The sequence below is a fragment of the Rhinoderma darwinii genome, chromosome 9, assembly GCF_050947455.1.
Source record: "Rhinoderma darwinii isolate aRhiDar2 chromosome 9, aRhiDar2.hap1, whole genome shotgun sequence".
NCBI classification, from domain to species: Eukaryota; Metazoa; Chordata; class Amphibia; order Anura; family Rhinodermatidae; genus Rhinoderma; species Rhinoderma darwinii.
Genome location: NC_134695.1, coordinates 59980860 through 59992248, shown reverse-complemented (window position 1 = coordinate 59992248; position 11389 = coordinate 59980860). Strand labels below are relative to the sequence as shown.

General features: G+C 47.7%; 1 protein-coding gene across 1 annotated transcript; it reads left to right on the top strand.

The window, feature by feature from the left end:
• Window positions 1-1124: 1124 nt before the first annotated feature.
• LOC142660855 (phospholipase A2, minor isoenzyme-like) lies at window positions 1125-3451 on the top strand. The gene has a single exon (XM_075837805.1). The coding sequence runs from the start codon at window positions 1131-1133 to the stop codon at window positions 1794-1796; it is 666 nt and encodes a 221-aa protein (XP_075693920.1). The 5' UTR covers window positions 1125-1130; the 3' UTR covers window positions 1797-3451.
• The last annotated feature ends 7938 nt before the right edge of the window (window positions 3452-11389 follow it).

The following is an 11389-nucleotide window of genomic DNA, read 5'->3' as shown; positions in this document are numbered from 1 at the left end:
GAGAGAGGAGAGAGAGAGAGAGAGAGAGGAAGAGAGAGAGAGAGAGAGAGAGGAAGAGAGAGAGAGAGAGAGAGAGGAAGAGAGAGAGAGAGAGGAAGAGAGAGAGAGAGAGAGGAAGAGAGAGAGAGAGAGAGAGGAAGAGAGAGAGAGAGAGAGAGAAGAGAGAGAGAGAGAGGAAGAGAGAGAGAGAGAGGAAGAGAGAGAGAGGAAGAGAGAGAGAGAAGAGAGAGAGAGGAAGAGAGAGAGAGGAAGAGAGAGAGAGGAAGAGAGAGAGAGGAAGAGAGAGAGAGGAAGAGAGAGAGAGGAAGAGAGAGAGAGGAAGAGAGAGAGAGGAAGAGAGAGAGAGGAAGAGAGAGAGAGGAAGAGAGAGAGAGGAAGAGAGAGAGAGGAAGAGAGAGAGAGGAAGAGAGAGAGAGAAGAGAGAGAGAGGAAGAGAGAGAGAGGAAGAGAGAGAGAGGAAGAGAGAGAGAGAGGAAGAGAGAGAGAGGAAGAGAGAGAGAGAGGAAGAGAGAGAGAGAGGAAGAGAGAGAGAGAGGAAGAGAGAGAGAGGAAGAGAGAGAGAGGAAGAGAGAGAGAGAGAGAGGAAGAGAGAGAGAGAGAGAGGGAAGAGAGAGAGAGAGAGAGGAAGAGAGAGAGAGAGAGAGGAAGAGAGAGAGAGAGAGAGAGGAAGAGAGAGAGAGAGAGAGAGGAAGAGAGAGAGAGAGAGAGAGGAAGAGAGAGAGAGGAAGAGAGAGAGAGGAAGAGAGAGAGAGGAAGAGAGAGAGAGGAAGAGAGAGAGAGGAAGAGAGAGAGAGGAAGAGAGAGAGAGGAAGAGAGAGAGAGGAAGAGAGAGAGAGGAAGAGAGAGAGAGGAAGAGACTATGAGCTTTTGAAAAGCAAGAGGCCCCTATGATGTTTTTGCACGGGGCCCTCTACAGTCTGTGCCCACCAATGAACCTATATGTGTTTTGCCACTGGAAAAAATGCACTTAAAAAGGGGCCCAATAGCAATTATATAGGTAAAAAAAACCTCTAATTCCAACTACCCTCCCCCCCAAATAAGATAAAAACTTATAGGGTTGGCACATGTTCTGTATGGACTATTAAGATTCAATGTCTATCTCCACAGAAGTCTTGACCCAACGGTCTGAAATGAACAAGCTTGTCCTCTTCATCTTGGTCTACACATGTCATCTCCAGTATTGGACAACCTGCGGTGGCACCGGCACCATTGTCCGTCAGAAACGTGGCGTGTTGGATTTAGTGGTGACCCTGTGGTGTTACAGAAACAGGCTTAAAGTGCCCTTGCTGGGCATCAACCTGTATGGCTGTTACTGTGGCACGGGAGGGACGGGTTCAGCGGTCGATGACGTAGACAGATGCTGTCACCTGCATGACTGCTGTTACCGCTATTCCAGAATCGACCTGCAGTGCCACAGCAAGATTAAGTGGCAGCTATATCACTTTTCATGTGGCACGGCCCAGACACAATGCCATTCATCAACGGTGTGCGGCAGGATGGCATGCGAGTGCGACAAACAATTTGCAGAGTGTCTGACCAAGGCAAGACCCAAGAAGAAACATTTCTTCTATAACAAGAGGGACAAGTGCGCTGGCCCACATGATACCTGCCCAGAACTCCACCCGAACATAACGGCTATATTACAGTGGACCCAGAATCTAACCGAACCAGATCTTGGCACCGGAAACTGGCTCAGCCCAATCAAAAGCAGGAAGAAGAGATGGAAGAGAAGAGGGAAGAAGATGGACAAGAATGAGAAGAAGTCAGGTGTTCGAGGGTCTCCAGTGTGGATATAACGGCCAGCAGAAACGGCTTTAAATATTATTGTGCATGAAGCTTTAGTCGTCAGTTAGCAGGAAGACGGTAATGGGGGTTTTGACAAATTATTACTCTTGCAATTTTTTTTTTATGACATTCACGTATTTTCAAAAAACTTTGGGATGTTTTATATCTAATGTATGGGCGGCTTAAAGTGGATTGTGCCAGGATAGACATTTATAACCCATCCAGAGGGGAGTTGATAATAGTCCGATTGCTGGGGATCGCCAGAATGAGGGTCCTGGGCCCCTTTGTTTTACCACACTGCACCCCCCCCCCACAGTGAAAAGGAGCTTGAGTGGAGCGGCGGTCAAGCATGCACCACCCTGCCGCTTCTTTCAATGTCAACGTAGCCGACGGAAACAGCCAAGCGCTACCCCTGTTAGCCCCATAGGCTTTGAATGGAGCGGCACCACGCATGCTTGACCACCGCGTCATTGAAAGTTCTCTTTACCGCGGTCGTGCTGTGAGTAGGATCGAGGGGCTGGAGAGCCACATTCTAGTGATCGGTGGGAGTCTTAGCAATCAGACATTTTTCTCCTACCCTGTGGATAAGTGATAAATGTCTTTCTGGGCACAACCCTTTAGGGATTGGGGATTTCAATCAGCCCCAAAAAACGAAGACCTTTCAATATAATTAGCTGTAGAATTTCTCGCTGTATACAGGTCTGCGTGATTACATGTCTACCATGGGGACAACACGTCATGTAAGCCCCCCGTAGTGACATCACTAGGATAACCACCAGAACAATGTGTCTTTCTCCTAAGGACCTCCACTGGTTCCAATCAGGAACTGGCCTTAACTGGAGTTTCCCACACAAGCTATACCTTACACATAGGATATCTGCCAGCTAAACAAGCGTTTAACTGAGTCATGTCTCCCGACCGCCCCATAAAAAAGCACGCTCGATTCGTCTGAACATCCATATTTGCTTCAATGGGAGAAGAGAGACATGCCACTGCTAGACATTCCTGGCAGCTGCTTATCTTTCTGACATAACAAAACGTTCGGCCATGTTGAAATTTAAGATGCCTGATCCTGGTTTCCCCAAAATCAGTAGGCGCCCCATACACATGAAATTTTCAGTGGGATCCGCCAACATTAAAGAGGACCTAACACGCCTATTCTAGTAAATACTTTAATTCCCCATAAAATAAAACTGGAGCATCCTTTCTTAGTGCTGCTCCTATTATCCCTCCTGGAAATGTATGAATAGATTGGACAACTGGGTGTTATGATTATCCATTACCACTGTCCGAACAATGCGGACAGTGCCAAACTATGTAAACACAATGGTAACAGCCAGTTGTCAATTTATTATTGATTTCCAGGAGGTATAACAGAGGATCATCACAACGTAGAGTTCTAAGAAAATATGCTCAAGAATGGTTATTTTATGGGGAATACAAGTATTTACTAAGACATGTGAGGAGAGGTGACAGGTTCTGTTTAACGTGTAAGGACACAGAGTACCAGGGGACGACTAGTTAAAAGAGTAAAGGAAGAGTGTAATCATTTGTATTTTTAGTATTCTGGAATATCCAACATCTGCGTGGCCTAAGAGGACCTCAGTGAGTGAAGAGAGTCCTGTAACCCCATGACAATGCCGGATGTGTTTTGCTTGACTTTATTTTGACTGCGCTCTTCAGAAATTAAAATAAAATATTTGGAGACAAGCAACGTATGGGCTCCTACTATGTAATATACTCCCTGCACCGACTCTCCCCCCAAGATAAGATCCTAGGGATCTGCGGCTCTGCACCTACGTGATCACTTTTCAGTAACTACTTGGAAATTCTCCTCTGGTTTAGACAACCCATTATCAAATGATGAGGGACTCCTGAGCGAATGAATGGGCCCCCCGATTCAGCACCCCCATTCCCTAGCTAAAAAGTGACCACGTTAGCATGTCTGTGCATTACATGGTTCCCCTGGGAACGGTTTCAGGCTTCATTTCACCCGAGGTTGCGCTACAGGGAAATTACCACTTGCCGCCTGGTTCCCGCAGCTCTGTGCGCCAAACAGCACGGATTACAGGCGGATACATTGTAGCAAGCAAGGAGTGCAGCTGCTGCTGATGTATTTTACTCAGAGAGCATTGTCTAGACTGGATACAATTTTAACTATTTCTCAGCTGAAAGCAGGAGAAGGAGCAGGTATATAAGGCCGGATTCCCACGTAGCGTAAACGTGGTAGAATATCTGCAACGGAATTGTATGCCGAAATTCCGCATCGTTTACAATAGCAGCAAAGTGGATGAGATTTAAAAAAAATCTCAAATGTGGAATGATGCATTTTTGTTTATTTTCTGTTGCAGGTTTCCCCCATTGAATTCAATGGGGATACAAAACCCGCAACAGAAAGGCAAGTGTTGCGACTTTTGCAGCATAATCGCAGTGTTTACAGCGCATAAATCGAAACTCCGTAAAAATAAAAACATATACACCCAGAACGCCCCCTTCTTCCTGCAGTCCGGCCACCCTGGATGACGTTGCATCCCATGTGACCACTGCAGCCAATCACAGGCTGCAGCGTCACATGGCCTGCAACGTCATCCTGGGAGGCCGCAGCGGACGTCTGAGGGAGGGGGTAAGTATGAACGGCTTTCTTCCGCAGCGGATATTCAGTTCGAAAATGCGGTGTGATTTTTCGGACGTAATGTCCTGCGGGTTCCAGGTCGGACACGCTGCGTGATTTTTACGCAGCATATCCGACCCGTGGGAACCTGGCCTAAGGCTTTGCTGCCTCTGAACGTCAACAAGAATGTTCCCATTCACTGACAGCAAACATATCTTGAAAGTGTTTCAATTGCTCGCCACTAAGGGATTGATTTATTAAGCACTCTAGGTGCAAAAGCCCCAATTTGGGCAAAAACTGAATTTTTGTGCTAAGATGTTGTGACTTTTGACCTTTTATGCTGCCTCTGCCACTTAGGGTTTTGTAGGCGGGGCTTTGTAAAAGGGGTGTGGCCTGTTGTAGCCCAACAAACGTACTATAATTTACGCCAGAAAGTGGTGTCAATTATAGCAAAAATCATCATTTGAGTCGCACGGACGCCCACAGATGCGTCTAATTGATTAAGAGGCGTGGGTCTCTTGATAAATTAGACGCATCTAATTTCAGCAATGTTTACATTAAGACCGGCGCATGAAACTAGAACCTGCACTAAGCATAACAGTATCGTTTTTTTACTGCAGTGTTTCTTTAAGGGCTTTCACTTTTACTGGAAGTGGTTCGTATGGCGCAGTATCGTTTCTATATTCAGGTGGAGACCCACTAAGATCTTGTAGAATATGATCACACATTATGGACTTTATAATCACATGACACGTCACGATTATAAATGAAAGGTTACATCGGGATGGGGTGAACGGCTGCCGAAGACTTCACCCCTGCACAGATATTGTAGCCGGCGCTGGACTTTCATACATGAACTGTAAGATAATCATTAGCTTGTAGGCTGCGTTCCAGATCCCATAAACACTGCCCTGCAATCTCCAGTGTATAGGAGTCTCGGGACAGGCTGGATTTGCCAGCTTTATGCATTTACTGGCACTCACCCCATCACCCAACCCCCATCAACATAGATCTCTGTGCACAACCCACACCCATCTCATATATACCACATGCACTGCCAAAGATATCTGTATACAGCACTAAGAGGCCTGCAATCCATAACACGACCAAGTACAATGCAGCACGCCTGTCCCAGATAAGAGGCAGAGAATGGCTCACTCTACACCGCAGAACAGGAAAATCCCTTCATTGGGCTGTGTTCACATTAGTATTATTTTCTCGCATATATTTAATGTATCTAACAAAAGTGAAACATATTTGTAAATCGTCTTAATTAAAAAGCTATTGTTTGGTGTCTTCAGCTCCTGTGCAGACCTATTTGTCTCCAAGGTTACAGACTACAAGCAAACCCTATGTGTGGTCTGATCCTGCAGTCTTGTGTTAGTCCACTCCCTCTGTCTCTCTTCTTGTTAAACTACAAACAGTAGAGAAAGGGGCAGAGAGGGTGGTCACGTGACTTCAAGATCAGACTACACACAAGGTGTGTTTGTAGTCTGTAACCATGGAGACGGGTAGGTCTGCACAGGAGCTGTGGATACAAAACGGGAAATTTAAAAGAAAGACTATTTATACTTTTCCTTTTTTTCTCGTGCATTAACCACTTGTTTCGGGTTCAAAAGAGCGGAGGAAAAACAAATCCCATAGCGGTTCGGTTTGAGACAATATTTTATAAATAAAAGAGTGAAAAGTAGAACTCTATGGTCAACATAGTTCCCGTCTTGCCAGATGAGGCGGACACTGGCCACATCTGCACCTCATTGCACTTATTTTGGTGCAGAGAACAACAGAAGAAAAAAAAAAAAAAGAAAAAATAATAGATTGTAGTCCCGAAGCAATGCGTCCCTGCTCCCCCGGCTGGTCTCATTGCCGCCGTAATCACACACGCAGTTTTGATGCAATTTTTTGGCGTCTTTTTTTTTTGCGATAAGTGGATACAAAAAAAATCAAGAGAAGGTATAAAGAAAATATTAATAAATTCTCCTTTCTTGTGAGTCCACTCCACTCTCCAAAAAATGCATCAAAACTTTGTGTGATCCTGGCCCACAGCCAACCTCCCGTGAAGAGGTTTCGTCAGATGTGACCGCTGCAGACTAGGATTGGCTGCTACTGTCACACGTGACCAAACGCCATCACACGAGGACAGCTTTACAGAGACGCGTTGCTACGAGAGCGCCAGGGGAGGGGAGCATAGTATTATTTTTTTTTAATTTAAAGGGTAACTAAGCGTTTGACAATCTTCTGACATGTCATAGTGACATGTCAGAAGTTTTGATTGGTGGGGGTCCGAGCACTGAGACCCCAACCAAAGCGGCAGAAGAACTCGTGTGAACGCTGAGCTGCTTCGTTTTCTGTTCGGCTTTTCCTGGAAAGCCGATGCATCGGACTACGGGCTCATAGACTTTCTATTGAGCCCGAACTCCGCTACATTGACTTCCGGAAAAAGCCGAACAGAAACTAAGCGGCTCTGCGCTCAAACCTGCGCTTCTGCTGCTTGGTGGGGGTCTCAGTGCTCGAACCCCCACCAATCAAAACTTCTGACATGTCACTATGACATGTCAGAAGATTGTCAAACGTTTAGTTACCGTTTAAACTTTGACGTTAGTGGCTTTTTTTTTATGCAGATTTGGCTGCGGATATGCAGCTAATCTGCAGCAAAATCTGCAAAAATTGGCATTTGTAGAAGATGGACAGATTTTTAATTCCCCATTGAACTCTGTGGGAAATATTTGCAACAAATCTGTGGCGAATCCCGAAATTGACATGCTGTGGATTTAGAATCAGAATCGCAGGTCAATATCCGCTCGTATTTTCAGACTAGTTTTTCCGCAGTGTGTAGAGGATTTGTTCAAATCTCATCCACTGTGCCAATACTGTAAACGCTGCGGAAAAAACATGCAAGGTATCTGCCCCGTGTGAACAAACAAAGAGATTTGTGCAGCTGCTGGCGATGTGTTTGGCTCACGGAGTATTGCCTAGACTATATACAATTATATCCACCTCCCAGCTGAGAGCGGGACTAGGTATATATGGGGTTTGCGGTCTCCGAATGTAAACGCCATTTCAAACCAACGCCAAAGTTTAGGTTTATAAAGGAGAAGTGTGACTGACCCTATAAACCCTCTACTTGTGTCCCCGTCCTGCTGAACAGCGACATAGCGGATCGCACAGGTAGACAATCACCAGGACCGACCCCTGCAGGACTACGATGAGCACTTCTATTCCTAGTAAGTTCTCATTGGTCACTCAGCGGAAGACACTTAGTTTATGTCTGTGATAGGAGGCTGCATTAACCAATGAGCACTTCCCCCTGTAGTGAAGGACAGCGCTCATTTACAGGCAAGAAGAGGAATAACCAACAAAGCCAGAGGTTAAAATGTGTCTTATAGCAAGAAGCCCCTTTACCAGCAGAGTGCCCCCTATTACCAGTGCCAGCAGAGTGCCCCCTATTACCAGTGCCAGCAGAGTGCCCCCTATTATTGGAGAACAAAGGAAGTTCATCCAGCGCTGTTATGGTGTTTAAAAAGGAATCATGTTCCTAATTTTATTTGATATGAAAAAGTTAAAATAGAACGAACAAACAGGCGTGGTTGGTGGGGGTCCGAGCACTGAGGCCCCCTATTATTATCGGTGCCGGCAGAGTGCCCCCTATTATTACTAATGCCAGCAGAATGCCCCCTATCAGTACCAGTGCCAGCAGAATGCCCCCTATTAGTACCAGTGCCAGCAGAATTCCCCCTATTACTAATGCCAGCAGAATGCCCTCTATTGCTACCAGCGAAAGCAGAGTGCCCCCTATTGCTACCAGCGAAAGCAGAGTGCCCCCTATTACTACTAATGCCAGCAGAATGCTCCTATTATTACCAGTGCCAGCAGAGTGCCCCCTATTATTATTGACAGTGCCAGCAGAGCGCCCCCTAGTACTAGTGCCAGCAGAGTGCCCCCTAGTCCTACTGCCAGCAGAGTGCCCCCTAGTACTACTGCCAGCAGAGTGCCCCCTAGTACTACTAGTCCCAGCAATGCCAACATGTAAACCAAACAGCATCCCAAACACTGAAAGCAGTAGCAGCCTGATCCCTGGGGAGGGGTATATGGTCGTAATTTGGTCTCAAATTCTGATGACAGCATAATGTTAAAATACTAAACTTGATGCAGCTTTACATCCCAAATACTGCAGGCACCTGGTGACAGCCTGGACCTCCATACTGGGGGCACTGCACATGATAACAGCCTGCTGCTCTATACTGGGGGCACTGCACATAACAGCCTGCTGCTCTATACTGGGGGCACTGCACATAACAGCCTGCTGCTCTATACTTTGGGCACTGCACATAACAGCCTGCTGCTCTATACTGGGGGCACTGCACATAACAGCCTGCTGCTCTATACTGGAGCACTGCACATAACAGCCTGCTGCTCTATACTGGGGGCACTGCACATAACAGCCTGCTGCTCTATACTGGAGCACTGCACATAACAGCCTGCTGCTCTATACTGGGAGCACTGCACATGATAACAGCCTGCTGCTCTATACTGGAGCACTGCACATGATAACAGCCTGCTGCTCTATACTGGGAGCACTGCACATGATAACAGCCTGCTGCTCTATACTGGAGCACTGCACATGATAACAGCCTGCTGCTCTATACTGGAGCACTGCACATGATAACAGCCTGCTGCTCTATACTGGAGCACTGCACATGATAACAGCCTGCTGCTCTATACTGGAGCACTGCACATAACAGCCTGCTGCTCTATACTGGAGCACTGCACATAACAGCCTGCTGCTCTATACTGGAGCACTGCACATAACAGCCTGCTGCTCTATACTGGAGCACTGCACATAACAGCCTGCTGCTCTATACTGGGGGCACTGCACATAACAGCCTGCTGCTCTATACTTTGGGCACTGCACATAACAGCCTGCTGCTCTATACTGGGGGCACTGCACATAACAGCCTGCTGCTCTATACTGGAGCACTGCACATAACAGCCTGCTGCTCTATACTGGGGGCACTGCACATAACAGCCTGCTGCTCTATACTGGGGGCACTGCACATAACAGCCTGCTGCTCTATACTTTGGGCACTGCACATAACAGCCTGCTGCTCTATACTGGGGGCACTGCACATAACAGCCTGCTGCTCTATACTGGAGCACTGCACATGATAACAGCCTGCTGCTCTATACTGGGGGCACTGCACATAACAGCCTGCTGCTCTATACTGGGGGCACTGCACATAACAGCCTGCTGCTCTATACTGGGAGCACTGCACATGATAACAGCCTGCTGCTCTATACTGGGGGCACTGCACATAACAGCCTGCTGCTCTATACTGGGGGCACTGCACATAACAGCCTGCTGCTCTATACTGGGGGCACTGCACATAACAGCCTGCTGCTCTATACTTTGGGCACTGCACATAACAGCCTGCTGCTCTATACTGGGGGCACTGCACATAACAGCCTGCTGCTCTATACTGGGAGCACTGCACATGATAACAGCCTGCTGCTCTATACTGGGAGCACTGCACATGATAACAGCCTGCTGCTCTATACTGGGAGCACTGCACATGATAACAGCCTGCTGCTCTATACTGGGAGCACTGCACATGATAACAGCCTGCTGCTCTATACTGGAGCACTGCACAGGATAACAGCCTGCTGCTCTATACTGGGGGCACTGCACAGGATAACAGCCTGCTGCTCTATACTGGGGGCACTGCACATAACAGCCTGCTGCTCTATACTGGGAGCACTGCACATGATAACAGCCTGCTGCTCTATACTGGGAGCACTGCACATGATAACAGCCTGCTGCTCTATACTGGGAGCACTGCACATGATAACAGCCTGCTGCTCTATACTGGGAGCACTGCACATGATAACAGCCTGCTGCTCTATACTGGGAGCACTGCACATGATAACAGCCTGCTGCTCTATACTGGGAGCACTGCACATGATAACAGCCTGCTGCTCTATACTGGGAGCACTGCACATGATAACAGCCTGCTGCTCTATACTGGGAGCACTGCACATGATAACAGCCTGCTGCTCTATACTGGGAGCACTGCACATGATAACAGCCTGCTGCTCTATACTGGAGCACTGCACATGATAACAGCCTGCTGCTCTATACTGGAGCACTGCACATGATAACAGCCTGCTGCTCTATACTGGAGCACTGCACATGATAACAGCCTGCTGCTCTATACTGGAGCACTGCACATGATAACAGCCTGCTGCTCTATACTGGAGCACTGCACATAACAGCCTGCTGCTCTATACTGGAGCACTGCACATAACAGCCTGCTGCTCTATACTGGGAGCACTGCACATGATAACAGCCTGCTGCTCTATACTGGGGTCACTGCACATAACAGCCTGCTGCTCTATACTGGAGCACTGCACATAACAGCCTGCTGCTCTATACTGGGGTCACTGCACATAACAGCCTGCTGCTCTATACTGGGGGCACTGCACATAACAGCCTGCTGCTCTATACTGGGGGCACTGCACATAACAGCCTGCTGCTCTATACTGGGGGCACTGCACATAACAGCCTGCTGCTCTATACTGGGGGCACTGCACATAACAGCCTGCTGCTCTATACTGGGGGCACTGCACATAACAGCCTGCTGCTCTATACTGGAGCACTGCACATGATAACAGCCTGCTGCTCTATACTGGGGGCACTGCACATGATAACAGCCTGCTGCTCTATACTGGGGGCACTGCACATGATAACAGCCTGCTGCTCTATACTGGGGGCACTGCACATGATAACAGCCTGCTGCTCTATACTGGGGTCACTGCACATAACAGCCTGCTGCTCTATACTGGGGGCACTGCACATAACAGCCTGCTGCTCTATACTTTGGGCACTGCACATAACAGCCTGCTGCTCTATACTGGGGGCACTGCACATAACAGCCTGCTGCTCTATACTGGGGGCACTGCACATAACAGCCTGCTGCTCTATACTGGGGGCACTGC

Excerpts from the sequence above, each read along its gene's own strand:
- LOC142660855 (XM_075837805.1), top strand. The coding sequence starts at position 1,131 with ATGAACAAGCTTGTCCTCTTCATCTTGGTCTACACATGTCATCTCCAG.